The sequence below is a fragment of the Grammomys surdaster genome, unplaced genomic scaffold, assembly GCF_004785775.1.
Source record: "Grammomys surdaster isolate TR1022 unplaced genomic scaffold, NIH_TR_1.0 229, whole genome shotgun sequence".
In the NCBI taxonomy this organism is placed as follows: domain Eukaryota; kingdom Metazoa; phylum Chordata; class Mammalia; order Rodentia; family Muridae; genus Grammomys; species Grammomys surdaster.
Window position 1 is genome coordinate 1,877,714 of NW_021604674.1, and position 16,084 is coordinate 1,893,797.

Here is a 16,084-nt window from a genome sequence, read left to right on the forward strand (position 1 = left end):
GGTGAGTTTATTACAAAAGAGAGAAATAAGCTATGTAAATATTTCTTTATGTAGCTTATTTTATCATAGAATATTTATAAATTGCTTACATTTCTTCCGGATAGCTTTCCCTGTGAAAACACAAAACAAATGTTTGAACTTTGGTATGCACCCATACTCTAGCCAAACAACTTAGGTGATAGATTAGTGCTACAAACATGTTCTTTTGGGCAATACATACTAACATCAGACCTACTGTACAGTCTGAGAGGTTAGATCCATAGAACTTGATTTCTGGACCTCTACCTTCAATAACGTCTTTCTTCCTTTGATTTATTTATACCTACACCCTCACATGTACATCCCATTCCGTATATGTCCTATCCCAGAGAAGTATGTGTTTTTATAGTTCTACAACACAGTAAAACAAAGATACAATTGTGACAGCTTTACACAAATAAAGAAAATTAGCCTAATATTAGGAGATGAGTTATATATAATGATTTCTATTTAGACATATCAACTGGATAATAACACTTATTTATATAATTTAGAAAGACTATTTCATTGTACCCTCACAATAATCAAAATCTTATCATATTTATTTTCTATTGCTGCATAATGAATTGTCACAATCTAGTGGCTTTAAACCAGCACTCAGGTACTCACTCACAGCTCTTTAGGTCCGAAGTCTGGATGGATGTTGCTAGGTTCTATACTTAGAACCCTACAAGGTTGAAATCAAGATGCTGGTTGGGCTGGACTCTGCACAAATATTCTTTTCTAACCTCCTTCAGATTGCTGGCAAAATTGATTTTTGTAAGATTGATATGCCATCACCTTTCCTGACTGTCATATAGACATACACAGTTCCTTCCCATGTGCCTTCTTATTGGTTCTCAATAACATCAAATCTATTCTTTCAAGGCCAGCAGTTGGGTCCTTTTCTTGATTTTTTCTTTCTTTTAATTATTATTCTTTAATTTTTTTACAGTCCAGTTGTTATCCCCGTCCTGGTACACCCCCTGGCTATTCCTCATCCCATTCCTTCTCCCTCCCACCCCCCACGGAGTCTCCAAGAGGATATCCCACCCCCATCCCTACCCCACCAGACCTCCCCACTCCCTGAGGCCTCAAGTCTCTCAAGGGTTGGGTGCATCTTCTCTCACTGAGGCCAGACCAGGCAGTCCTCTGCTCTATGTGTTGGTGACCTCAAATCAGCTGGTGTATACTGCATGGTTGAGAGAGCTAGGGAGTCTAGGTTAGCTGAGACTGCTGATCTCCCTCCTCCTCAGCTTCTTCCAGCCTTATCCTGATTCAACCACAGGGGTCCCTAGCTTCCATTGGTTAAGTGTAAATACCTGCATCTGGCTCTTTCAGCTACTTATTGGGCCTCTCTGAGGGCAGCCATGTTAGGCTCTTGTCTGTAAATACACCATAGCATCAGTAATAGTGTCAGGCCTCGGAGCCTCCTTTTGAGATGGATCCCAAGTTGGACCTGTCCCTGGACCTCCTTTCCCTCAGTCTCTTCTCCATTTTTGTCCCTGCAGTTCTTTTAGACAGAAACAATTCTGGGTCAGAGTTTTTGACTGTGGGATGACAACCCCATCCCTCAATTTTGATGCCCTGTCTTTCTGCCAGGAGACGGACTCTGCAAGTTCCCTTTTTCCACTGTTGGGCATTTCATCTAAGGTCCCTGCCTTTGAGCCCTGAGGGTCTTTTACCTCCCAGGTCTCTGATACATTCCCCCACCTCCTACCTCCCAAGGTTGCCTATTTCCATTCATTCTGCTGGCCCTCAGGGCTTCACTCCTCCCCCCAATACCTGATCATGTTCCCCCTTTCCCCTCCTTGTTCCCTCTCCCACCTAGGTCCCTCCCTCCACATACATGCACACGCACATGCACACACACACGCACACACCCACACACCCATGATTGTTTTCTTTTCCTTCCCAAGTGGGATTGAGGCATCTCACTTGGGCCCTTTGGCTTGTTAACCTTCTTGAGTTCTGTGGATGATTCTTTTGCTCCCTTTTGCAACCAATGTAAGATCCACTTGAAAGAGATTTGTATGATTTGGTTCTATCTACCTGGATAGTATATCCATCCATTATAAGGTCACATCTACAGGTTTAGAACTGTAACATTTAAGGAGATACAGGGACAGGAGCACAATTTACGGAGTATGACAGGAAGTCGGAGTGTGGTAGACAGTAGTCACCTTGTTTCAGTTTTTTTTTATTTAAAACAATGGCCTTTGATTCCATTCTCAATTTCAACCTAATCTTTTCTTCTTTTATTTTATCTTATGGATTTTCATTTCATATATTGGTGTTTTGCCTGCATGTGTATCTGTGTACCATGTGCATGCCTGTCCCTTGCTTTCTTACCTGTACAGATACTTTTGATTTGTGAACTTGGCTTGTCAATTCAGGTGCCTATAGGTTTTCAAGTAGATTTGTTGACTTTAAATATGTTCCAACTAGCTAAACTCCCACCTCTTGCCTGTTTTTCTCTCATAAAAGCCAGTCTTGTAGAATCTGAACTTAACACCAAACTCACTCAACTTTGAGTTCTTGCATCCATCACTCTAGTTGAACAGTTCAGCAGACTTGTTTACCTTAACAGAACTCCTGTCTAGACGTCTGGCTGTTCTGTCTGGATACCACCGTAGTTCTGGTATGCTCATGTGTCACAGGTGCTACAGAAAGACTCTTTTATTGAATGGGAATTAGACTGAGTCTTTATGTAGGCGTGCATATAATTCCTTGGTTTTTTTGAGAAGCCTTTCTCTCTTGTCAATTAAGATTATTTCTTCAGAAGTTTATAATTCTTAGCAATTGTTATAATTTTCTTCCTTTTCTGGTAGCAGGACTATGGCCAGGCATTCTCTTAACAGCTTATCTCCCATCTGATCTCCAAGTGGTGTTAGAGAAGCTGTGGAAGTCCAGTGTAGGTTCCCCCAGTGTGGGTTCCCTAACAGCTGAGGATCCATTCCTCCCTGTAGATCACATGTCTAGGTAAGCCTGTCAAATTGGCTGTCCTTTGAAAAAGCTGAGACGTGTAGGCGTTTTACCTACTATAACAGCTGCTAGGGATGATGCAGTATCTTAAAAAAAAAAAAGGCCTAGAAGATAAGTAAAGTAGGATTGGATGTGGGTAACATGACTTCCTTCCTTCCTTCCTTCTTTCCTTCCTTCCTTCCTTCCTTCCTTCCTTCTTTTCTTCCTTCTTCCCTCTCTTTCTCTCCCTCCTTTCCTTCCTTTTTTTCTCTTTTTGTATTTTCCTTTTCCCCTTTTAGACTTACCTAAAACATTTTTTTAAAAAACTTCACAAAACACCTTTAAAAGAAGCAAAGCAGTTCTTCCTTGAACCTTTTGAAATATCTCTGTTTTGTTGGTAATTCAGGAAAGAGTGGATATGAGCTCCCATTTTACTTAGAAGCCAGTGTTTGATTCCAACCTCAGCTGATATCATGAATTTATTCTTAGTAGAGCCTTGGTGTGGCATGAACTCTGCAGTTCTTACTTGAGGAATGTATCTTTGTCACTCTAAAATAGCCAAAGGAAAGAAAGATTGTCTGAACTTGGTGGTTAGGTCTGTATGAGAGTCCTGTGATGTATTTGCAGGTAACGTAGTACAGTTTCCATTTAAGAGCAGTGTGAAGGGCAGACAGAAATAAGTAGTTAGAGGAAACCCAGTGCAGAGCTTGCTGTCTGGGGAGAGCAAAGGACTTGCCACTTTTACCTTGTCATTTTTACCTTAGGAATATCTCCAAGGCCTTGAATAACCCTAGACTTCAAGTTTCCTTTGAAAATGAACCAGTACTGGACTAAATCTCTTATATCTTCTCCTAAGCCAGAATAAGTGCTTTCATTATTTTCTTAACTATTCCTGGAGAAAAGTGTATCTGAAAAAATATTTTGTTGCTTTAGTTCACTTATACTTTTTACTACTGTCTGCTCCTAAAATGTTTATTTTGGAGAGGGGAGAGGCTACTGTTTTAGATCAGAGTTAACCTTTTGAATAGCACATTTATGCGATTCAAAAGAGGGCTCACCTTAAGCTACCCTAAAGAGATGGTAGAATAATTATCCATTTAATGAGTTAGTGTGCTTTTCCCTCCTAGAATTCCCACCCCACAGCAGGCAAGCAGGCAATCTCTTAACAGAGCCACAGACAAGCAGCTTCAAAAGTCCGTCTGCTTTTCTGATCTCCTTGGAAAACAAAGAGACTTCTTTGTCACACCCTGCATATTTCTTTTGCAGAACTTTCTTATGTCATGATTTTTTTAATTCATCAGAAGAAAATGATAGCTTTCTAAGATAGGTTTCTACCCTGTCTCCTTTCAAGGATTTTGATTAGCTCAAGTTTTATTTGTCTTTTTGTCTTTTCCACATTGGAGGCTTTTAATCAGAAGCTTATATTTAGTTTTCTACTTATCATTTGTACTAAGGAGCAAAAGAATTGAAATCAGAAGCATGGGTAAGGTTATTGACTTTAAGCTTTATTATAAGGTGATATGGGTGGGCTTCTTTCTTTTTAGGGAAGTCTGATTAATTAACAACATTACTTCTTTTGAGGCATGTCAGATCTTCAAGAAAGTGGCAATCTCCTCTTGTGGTGTGAGGGAGAGGGAGGCCTTATGGAGTTAAGCTGAATTGAATATTTGATTTGTCAGGAGGATGAGGATGAAAGTGGTTTCTTGATAATTTTTAGAACTTAGCAATTAGCATTTTCTTCCCTTATTCTTGCTACTCTTATTGCCTCAAGCTGTAACATTTCTCCCAGTCCAAAGCGCCTATTGTATTCTCTCCAAAGAATGTAAATTCCAGATTTCTGCTGGAGGAGGAGTAGAGAGGGATTGTGACCCTGTGTCAAAGAGAGACCAACTAGAGATCTAAGCTTGTCTTCAGTTTTCACTTTAGTTCCATGCCTCACTATTTAAATAGCCATGTCCAGATTTCATCTCCTTCAGGAATTCAGTAGTATAAATCAAGTTCCGTTTCCTCTTACTTCGTTGAGCCTTTGTGTTTAGCTGTCTTGAATCTAAGACAGTGTTTACACATTCTTTTTAACTTTGAGTCTATATAGTCTTTTGAATCTGCAGATTTATGTCATGAAAATAAGAGAACTTTTTATTGTATTTTAATGGAATTTTGAGAGGAATTAAAAGTCTTCTCAACTGGCCATTTATCCTCAAAAAGCTCTATTTGTTTTTTTTGGTTTTCTTTTTAAAGGTTTATTGTGCATGTATACCCAAATGTATGTAAATAAGTATATACATATAAATGCACCACATACATGCAGGCTCCCAGGGGCCAGAAGAGAGCATCCTATCCCTTGAACCATTCCAGGAAGTAAGGATTTCCAGATGTGCTTTTTGGGAACTAAACCTAGGTCTTCTGCAACAGCAGCAAGTTCTCTTTAACTGCTGAGTTATCCCTTTAGCCCCTTTATTTGTTTAAAAAATGAGACATGAAATTCTGAGAGATGATTTGATTTCCCCAATGTCACATTTTCTGTTATTTATTTGCATTATAACAACCACCTCAAAATTTAGTAATTATTGGAAAGGAATCTTTTTCTCCTGAGCATCATCTGAGGTGGCTTGAAAAATAGGGACCTAGAGTGACCTCTGAGGGCTTACTGAACATCCATGTGGCTGGAGTCTTAGATGGGACTGGGACTAGGCACCTACCTGTGGCCTTTTTATGTGGCTTCCTAACGTTTGTACAGCATAATGACTGACTATCCCCAAAGAGGAAGCCAAACAAGACTTGCATTGCTTTTTGTAATCAAGTCATGACTTGTACCAAGTTTTATTTTCAGGGATTCATTAAGACTGGCCCATATTCAAAAGGATGGCAGCTAGATCCTTCTTTTGATTGAAGAAATATCAAAGAACTTATGGGCATACTTAAAAACTACCATATATGTGGACATAATAGGTAGATCCAGGAAAAGAAGATAGAGCTTTTGATTCTTCCAAAACTGACTTTAGAGCATGCTGTAGAGCAAGCCCCCATACCTGAAAGGAGGCTCTTAGATAACATGCGCCTTTTACTTCCCTTTGCTGCTTCAGGTTCTCTACAACAGATCACGATATTAATCACACTGATGAGAGAATTTTTTTGTATTTGATTGTTTTGTAAGTCCTATCTACTTTGTTTTTGAATAGTTGTTGGAACAGAAAATAATACAAGAGTCTTGTTACCTCAGTTTTTTCAAAACACAGAACTGTTCTTGGGATGTGTTTTCATGCTCCTTCCAGGTGTAGCAGATAGGAGTGAGTTTACTTCAGCTGTTGTTACTCATATGCCTGTCTTAGTTAGGGTTTCTATAGCTGTGAAGAGACCATGACATGGCAACTCTTATAAAAGAAAGCATTTAATTGGAGTTGGTTTACAGTTCAGAGATTTAGTCCATTATCATCATGGCAGAAAGTGTTGTGGGCACACAGGCACTCATGGCACTAGAGAAGTAGCTGGTAGTTCTACATCTGGATCAGCAGGCAACAGGAAGAGAGTGAGACACTAGGCTTGGCTTGAGCATCTCAGACCTCAATGGCTACTCTCAATGATACGCTTCTTTCAGCAAGGCCACACTTAGTCCAATGAGGCCTCCTAATAGAGCCATTCCCTTTGAGGGCCGTTTTCACTTAGACTACCACAGCCTCTATGAAAAAACATTTTGGCTGGTCTTTGTGATTGTATACTTTACCTGAGTGGCTCTTCTTAACCTCAGTATAATTGTCTGATGTTCTATATAAAGTTGCCTGTTGAATGAAACTTTAGGCCCCTCATTTTTAGGCCCCATGTTCCCAGGTTCACACTGCTAACTAGAGCAGTAAACAGATATTTACAATATAAAAAATCCCAAAGAGTTGTTAGCTTAAGTAAAGAAAGGGTAAGCTACTCCTAGTCAAACAGTCCATTCAATTACACCCCAAGTTGGCCTTTCAGGTTCTCTGCAACCTTAGGAATGACTGACCATTTCAATCATTTTATATCAGAGCTAGTGTTCCAAGAGCCTCAGTGACTAAGGTTAACAGAGTAACTCAGCAAGCAGTAATTAAGTCCCTGATTTTTAAGGCTGGGACTTTCCCATTATTTATGAAACTTAGGGTATAATATTTTGTAGTGTGTATTAAAAGCAGCAACTCTGTCTGCCAGTACTTCCTTGTCAACAGCACATGGACCTAGGTTACTTCTCTTGAACAGACAGTCTATATAGATATATAGATATATAGATATATAGGTACTTCTGTATATCTCTGAGCTACTGTTACTATATTTGATGGCTATGCAGGAACAGTCTTTATATAACCAACCAAAATGTCAGTTTTTATTTTGATTATTGCAGTTGTAGAAAGCTACATATGCCATTTTCAACCAGAGTCAACCCATAAATAGTGAAATGGCAAAATTTTGCTAATAATCTCACACCCTTATACATAACTGTATTACAATCTCACACGTTTTAATATACTACCAGCCCTCGTCATGGTCATATTCTTCTTACATTGGCTTCAAGTGTTTTGCTTAATGTTTCTAAGCAACAAGCTAAAATAGGCAGCAGTTTATTAAAAGGAAGGAAAATTATTACTGCTTATCAATTTAGCATGGAGTGTTCCAAGTATTGACTGAATGAAACCTAAATGACATGTTTTCACAAATGTACTTTTCCTTTTTTATTGTATTACAATATCCTCATATATTGCAGTTGCTTATATCAGAATGAAGATTTTCCTGTTTTTATTTATTATATTGATATGAAGTTTAATTAATCACCATAGTTATTGGTTTTCTCATTTGAGTTGAACTTTAATAAAAGCCATCTGTGAAAAAAGGCAGAAAACCATTCTCTAGAAACAATGCTTTGATATTTAGGGACATAAGAGCAGCTGCGAGCTGTTATTTTTCTTCCCTTAATAGCTGAATGTCACATCCTGTAATTTGGCTTCCATTCACTGATATGAGAAAAGGATTCTGCTCCTCTTTTAGACTTGGATTTCATTAACATGCATGTTAACATTCTGCAGTTTTCATCAGTCAAGTTACCTTTAGAACTAAACATAGAACCTGCTGTTGGCCTCTGGTGCTATCTCAATGGACAGTCCTCCCAGTCTCAGCGTTACTGTCTCTCTTATAGAACACTCTCCCACTCTCAGGCTCTGCCAAAACCAATTTCTCTTACTGACTTGAATTTCACTGTTCTACCTCAGCATGGTATTTATAAAAGTGAGTGGGTATAAAAATGTACACCCATATAGGCTTAGTGTGTGAATAAGCTAATTTATATTTGAATGAGTCTGTTTGTGTTTAATAGAAGGTGTTTATAGCCAGATTGGGAAAAGTGTGTAGGAAGGGATAGGAAAGGGTAAGCCTAGTAAAGAATGAAGAAAGATAGAAAAGTCACAAAAGATCACTGTAACAAGACTGGAGTTAAGTTCTTTTCTGCTAAAATGTCCCTCACTATTAATAAAAATGTTTAAACATAAGAAATTATTTTTGGAAATATTTAATTTTACTTGATAATGAATTAAGCCTTTATCAAATCTATGTTTATAGTACAAACTGCTAGATCTTTAATATTTGCATAGTTAATAAGAGGTGTAAAATAATTATAGAAACACAGAAATATAGTAATCTATATTGTGTGTTTTCAGCATCACTACCTTCTCACCTCACCTCACTGAATAGTATATCACATAGTCCATCCCTAGACAAGCAGCGTCAGCATCACCTGGGAGCATGTTAGACATGAATTTCTTATGTCCTACCCCACCTGCTTCACCCCAGACTCTAAGGAGTCAGTGTTTCAAGCTTGCTTAGTAAACCGTGAAAGCCATACTCTATGGCATATGAAAAATGGAAAAGTATACTATCTTCTAATAGGAAAAGTTTATTTTAAAATAGATTGTGTTAGCTAGTGTGTGTGTGTGTGTGTGTGTGTGTGTGTGTGTGTGTGTGTGTATATATATATATATAAACTGGGACAAAATAACTTAGAAAATCAACTTAAACGGAGGGAAGATTCACTTTGAGTCACTGTTTTAATCCATTGTCACTTAGCCCCATTATACACGGGGTAAATACATGGCAGCTAGAAGCTGAGAGAGACAGTGGTCTGGTGATAAGATAAATAAACCCTTCAAAGGCACACTTCCAGTAAGTAACTAGTGATTTGAATGAGAATGGCCCTCCTAGGCTCATAGATTTGAATGCCTGGTCACCTGAGAGTGGCACTATTTGAAAGGATTTTGAGGAGTGACATTGTTGGATGAAGAATGTCAATGGAGGTGGGCTTTGAGGTTTTCAAAAGCTCAAGCCAGGGCCAGTGACTCTGTCTTCCTGCTGCCAACAGACCTGAGTGTAGAACTCACAGCACCATGTATGCCTGCATGTAGCCGTGCTTCCCACCATGAAAATGGGCAACAAAGCCTCTGAAACTTTAAGCAAGCCCCAATTAAATGTTTTCCTTTATAAGAGTTGCTGTGGTCATGGTGTTTCTTCACAGCAATAGAATGCTGACTAAAACAGTAACCTTCTTGATCTAGTTAGGCCACACCTTCTAATACCCCATTCGACTCTTACTTACTAGTCAGTTAATCCACTGATGGCATCAGTACCCTGATGATCATTTACTACTTACTGAACATTGTTCTTAGTGTTTACATATGTTTCCATGAAGAAAAACACAATAAAAGAGATTTAGATTGCAAGTTCCCCAATTATAAAAATACAAAGTACTACAGGGAAAGTAGGTAAAATTAGCTAACGGAGTTGTGAGACAATTTTCCTATTTTCTAAAATAAAAAAGGGCAAGTGCTAGATTCTGTGAGTATAGCAGCAGAAACACAGTTTTTCAGTCTCCTTAAATCACTATATAAAACATAGATTAACGATGTATCAATGTTTAAAACCATGAGCATCATTTACAATAAAGTTACCTGATAAAGTAGCCACTTAAACCCCTAAAAATAAACAGAATAAATAACTGAAGTTCTCCCTGGTGTGAGCTGCTGGGCAGGAGGTATCATCAGGAGAACTAAGTGAAGCTGTTTGGTGGATCTTGGAATAAGAGAATTTCAAAGTAAGTAATAGATATTCGTTGTTAAGCTCAGAAGACAGGATCTAGAACAAAAGCTGAAGCTGAAGGGATTTTATCAAGAGCAGGTGAACATAGAGGTCCCATGATGAGGTCTAAAGGAAGCAGTGAGATCCCTGAGAATTCTCAGAGATAACTGACAGCCCTTCTTATCCCAGGGCACCCTATACTGAGCTTACAAGCAAACTGAGCAGCATAGTGACTGAAGAAAACTAACACCTGAGTGAAAGTAAAGGGGGGGGGACATGGGTCATAGAAGTCTCTTTGTTTGGATTCTACACAGAAATTGACAAGGACAGAGGTGCTCTTGGTTCTGAGAGCTCAAAAATAACATGTTCAAGTAAAAATTAGCAGCAAAAAGGATCATGGTCAAATTTGTAACTCTCATTTACAAAAAGGAACTAAGGAGCAGCCAGGAAGACCATGAAAACACACGAGAAATGCATGTCCCCAGTAAGAAAGTAAGATCTTAAATACATGGAACTACTTCAAGAAAATGGAAGAACAAATATGGGCCAGTACAAAACCCAAAAAATAAGGGGACAGAGGCAAATAAGATCTTATTAATTGTGGGCTCTGATAAGAAAGCATATATAAGTTATTTGCATAACTTATAATAAGTGTTGATAATGTTAAGTTTCACTGAACTATTCCTTGAAAGACATCTTTAAAAAGGAAGGAGAGAGAAAGAACTATACATTTCATCTATGAAGGGCTTTGGGGAGGAATGGAGCCATAGTAGTCAACTCTAACTTTCTATAAGGTATAGTCAAAGGGCTGTTAAAGGGTCTGAGTTTATGGAAAGTACGGTCTAATGGCTGTTAGAAATGAAGTGCCTGAAAGTGCCCTTCACTGGGATAGGGGATTTCTTACATAATCCCAAAGTGAATGCATTATAAAATGCTTTGTTTTCTGTTTATGTTGAATTACTCTGATATTTGATAATTTGAAAAAGCTTTGATTAATTACATGGACTGTTCTCTTACACTTCACAGTGAGAGACCTACCACCAATTTGTCTTGATGTTAGACAAAAACAGCGCATGTCTATGGATGCATTATCATCTGAAGTAAAGGTCCCACCCCTTCCAGAACCTGCTCTTCCTAGCCAGCCTAAAACTGTGAAAGACTTTGAGTAAGTTCTAACACACTCTTCTGTGTAGACTGACAGTCATCTGCATGTCAGTGCTTTGCATAGCTTAACATCTTTCCCTGAAAAATTAGCTGAATTTGTAGATTTTTATAAGATATTAGACAAAAATGAAGACACAAAAGACAAGATATTTCAAGTTGAAAATATAAATAAATGTGTGAATAATGGATAGTGGATATGTTGTAGCAAAAGACAGCAAACACCAAGAGAATGAGTCAGAATTGTCCCAAAACAATGGCAAAAAATTAATTTTACCATTAAAACACACACACACACACACAAATTCATCTACTATGTAACCATTGTCTAAAAGCTGTGTCACCATTCAGAAAATCAAACTGCATAATTTGAAGCACTTACGTGGGAATGGGAAAGGAGAGACTCAAGCTGTAAAGTCCAAAAGCTCCAGAAGGTGGACTGTGGAAGAAAAGGAGAGAGTGAGAAAGGGCACATGTCAAGGTGATGAGTCTTAGCTGGACATGGTAGTACGCACCAGTAATTCTAGCACTCAGGAGTCTGAGGCAGAAAGAACACCCCAAGTTTGGGGCCAACATGGGCTACAGAACAAGACTATTAGGAAAAAAAAGTAAATGGAAACAGTGAATTAGTACTTTAATATAATTAAGAACTAAAACATTTATATACTGTTTGTATTAACTATAACCGATTTATGTTGTTTTCAGTATTAAAATTACATATTTAGCATGATATTCATTTTTTAAGAAATGCTGTTTATCTGAATGATGTTTCTCTTCACTTACGATTAATATATGATTTTGTTTATTTTTTAGGGAAGATTTAGAAAAAGCTGAGGCCACAGGAAATTGGAAAACAGTACATGCTTTTTATATAACAGCATTTGATTCTTTCACAGAATTAAATGCTGCATTTAAGGTAATAAATAATATATAAAAGATACCTTTCATTCACTTATAATTTTAAATTTAAAAAAGAGACTCCATTTTATAGTCAGTATTGATAAACAATATGTATTTTAAAATTATATGTATCAAGATATTTGTGATTTACTAAATATTTTATTATTAATATTTGATTTCTTTCAATTTTAAAAATTATTAAAGCCATTCTTATACATTAATTTTATTTTCAGTAATTGCCTTAATAATTTTTTTGATCATCAGACCATAAGATTAGTTGAGATTATAAAAAAGTATAATTCAGATATTAAGAATAATTCATGAAATGTTAAACATATTTAATTCTTTAATTGAATTTTCAGAAAGATGCCACATCCTCATTTAACACTATCGAGGACTCTGGGATTAATGCCAATTTGGTGAATGCTGTATTTGATGCCTTACTTAATACTGTAAGCATTGTTATGGACATACTCGAGTAGTATAATTCTATGTCTCTTCTTTATTGCACAACTCTTCTATTTTTTAAAAAGATACATTTTAATTTTTAATTTAGGTGTGTTTGTGTGAATGAATTATGTGTATAAGGGTGCCCACAGAGGCCAGCAGAGGGCACCTGATCCCCTGGAGCTGGAATTACAGGTGGTTATGAGCTGGTATGTGGTATACAGGTATATGGGTGCGGGGAACTGATTTTAGGTCTTCTGGAAGATTAGCAATTGTTCTTGACCTCTGAGCCATCTTTCCAGCTCCTCTTTTTCAGACATAGCCACTTTGTAACAAAATTATACTAAACAATCAGATATAACTTTATGATAAATAGAATATTCAGAAAATTAGGTCATTCTTTTTCTAATTATCTGAGAATTAAACAGAAAATATTTCTGTATATAATATGTATTTAGAAAGACTTTCTAAAACCTGCTTTACTTACTCAGGAAAGGTGACTTGAGTGATTCTCAGAGTTTAGCTCTGAATCAGTCACGGGAAGTGACACAGGCTCAGAGACAGTAGGTCTTAAGTAGAGATCAAGAATTCAGTTCATTAATGTGATTAATTATATTCATGTATTTCCAATGGTAAAATCATCCTTGTAAAGTTGAACTAAATCCTACATGGCCAAAGTGTATCAGTTTTTAAATGTTTTTGGCTCAATTTGCTAATATTTTTTTGGCTGTTTTACTAGTCTCCCCTAGTGGCTCTAACCTTCCTAATGCTGAGACTCTTAAATACAGCTTCTCATGTTGTGGGGACCTCCAACCATAACATTATTTTCAATGCTACTTTATAACTGTAATTTTGCTACTGTTATGAATTATAATGTAAATTACTTTTGCAAATTGAGGTTTGCCAAAGGAGTTGTGACCCATAGGTTGAGAACCACTGGTTTATACTTCCTTTCTTATGACTTTGTTTGAGGCACTAAGATAAAACAGTTTTTCTTTTATTTGGTTATTCAATACCACAGATCTTCCCTGAGAACATATATACATGTAGTAACATCATACAGACTGTGTGTGTGTACCATATTACCTATACACATAATTAATGAGAATGATACAATGGATTCGAAAGAGAGAAAACAGGGCTGTATAGGAGGTTTTGGAGGAAAGAAAGGAAAGGGGGAATGATGTAATTACATTATCATCTTAAAATAAAAGAAAAATGTAATTTTAACAGAACATATCTTGGTAGCACTTGCTGAGTTACCAAGACTAACTTACTGGAATTAAATGCATCCCTAATGGCCAGGTATAATTGTGCAATTTGTAATCCCAGCAATTAAGAAGCTGAGGAAGATCAAAAGGTCTTGGCCAGCCTAGTTTATGTACTGAAACCCTTAGCACAAAAAAGTATAACTTGAATCAATGTGTACATACCCAAAATGTGTGCCAAACATTTTAAATTAGTAAATACAATACTGTTGGGCTTGTGATTTTGTCCTCTCAAGGAAAGAAAAATGAATTTTTTTGAGTTATATAAAATTGTTGCTAGTCATCAAAAGATCACCTTGTATATTTCTGCAGACTGTATACTGCATATCCCAGAGAGCAACCTCATGGTAGTCTACATCACTGGTGTCCCTGGAGTTCTCAGGTGTGAATCAGATACTGCTTAGTGTTGCTCTCCAGTCACTAAGTCTGCTTGTCATTATTCAAACAGATCTGCAAGTAAGATTAATGTAAAAATCACAAAATATCCTAATAATTATTATATCTTAATTATTTTCTTTTGCCTCTAGCCTCAAGATATTCAGAAGTCAGTATTGAAGGGAATCATTAACAGCTTGTTACAAGAATGGAAAGGGTAATTGTAACTGGTATTTAATCTGTATAGATGACTTAGATATGTATCTCGTGTAGTTCTTTATGTGTGTTTTACTCTTAGGAAGTATCTTACATCAGTTTTAATAATGATATGGATCAGAAAGGGATTAATTATAGAATACTTGAAACAAAGCTATTTAGTATACTGAGATTTAGATTTCTTAGGATCTGTAAATTTACAAAAAGAAATCAATGAACCTTTTAAAATTATGTGTATTTTTGTGTTCAGATATATGTGCTATGCAAATATAGGACTAATACTAGTCCATAATCTAGGGCTTCTTTGTAGCCAATACATTTTTTTCAGAAAGTAAGTTACTAGCTTTAAAGAAAACTTTTGTTACCTCAGATAAGCACCTCAGACCAGAAGAGTTGAAGCCAAACTGGGCCTTGGCTACTTCCTGAGCATGACAACAAAAGCCTCATCAAAAACATTGAGATGTCAAGCCCATGCATACTTTTTGTGCTTATGACTAATAATTCATGTAAACATGAATGACACTGCTAGCTTGATGAAGTCCCAGATGGAATGGGAAAGTTCTTCAGCAAAGTGATAAAGTGATAGGTGAACACCTGAGTCTTGAGCAGAGAGAAAATTCATCAGAGCTTAGTATCCCCAGGAGCTTTTTGCCTTTAATCTGGGATCCAGTGAAAGATCTTGGATTTAATGATTTCATGTTCATGAATCATTTTTAAGTTAGAAATTTACTTCTGCGTATCTGTGACAGTGTACTATAAACTTTGAACAAGTGAGAAACGCTAGTCAGATTTGGAACTAAAACTCTCCTGGACAAAACTGATAATGTTAAAATCAAGATATTTCAGGATGTACAAAGTAAAATTCTTTTAATTAGCAGCTGGATGTGAGTTGGTTTATAGACATTCTCCACCTTTTATTAAACATAGATTCTTTTCTCATACAATAAACTCTGAATACAGTTTTCCCTCCCTCTACTCCTCCCAGTTCCTCCCCACACCCTCTTCTATCCAGATCCATTCCCTTTCCATCTCTCATTAGCAAGGAATAGGCTTCTAGGAGATAATAACAAAATAAAATATTTGAAAAAATTTAAAGTTGGACAATTGAAAAGTAAAGAGCCCTAAGAGAAGGCACAAGAATCAGAGACCCACACATTTACACATTCAGGAGTCCCATAAACTGAAAGGTATAGTATATATATACAGAGGACTGGTTTCCAGAGGACCTGTGGAGGCCCTGTGATTGCTACTTCAGTCTCTTAAGTTCATATGAGCTTTGCTCAGTTGATGTAGAGAGACTTGTTCTCCTGGTGTCCTTTGTCTGCTCTGTCTCCCATTCCATCTGCCTCCTCTTCCTCAGAGTTCCCTGAGCTCTGAGGGAGAGATTTGTTGGAGGTATCTCATTTGGAGCTGTGTATTCCAAGGTCTCTCTGCATAATGTCTGGCTGTGATTTTCTGTATTTGTTTCCATCCGATGCAGGAGGAAGCTTCTATGGCGATGGCTGAATAAAGCACCAATCTATGTATATAGCAGAATTTCATTAGGACTCACTGTTGCTGGTTTTGTTTTTTTTTTTTTTTTTTTTTTTTAGACAAATATCATTTGGTTTTATCCTAGATCTCTGGGCTATCTAGTCTCTGGTTCTTGACTACCC

General features: G+C 37.1%; 1 protein-coding gene across 3 annotated transcripts in view; it reads left to right on the plus strand.

Moving 5' to 3' along the window:
- The window catches only part of Hectd2 (HECT domain E3 ubiquitin protein ligase 2), a 62,534-nt gene that overhangs the window by 16,435 nt on the left and 30,015 nt on the right, over window positions 1-16,084 (plus strand). For all 3 annotated transcript variants that reach the window (XM_028773481.1, XM_028773482.1, XM_028773480.1), the window contains exons 3-6: window positions 11,089-11,227; window positions 12,037-12,139; window positions 12,486-12,575; window positions 14,366-14,430. In XM_028773481.1, the coding sequence (XP_028629314.1) occupies window positions 11,089-11,227; window positions 12,037-12,139; window positions 12,486-12,575; window positions 14,366-14,430 (397 nt within the window). The remainder of the gene's footprint in view (window positions 1-11,088; window positions 11,228-12,036; window positions 12,140-12,485; window positions 12,576-14,365; window positions 14,431-16,084) is intronic.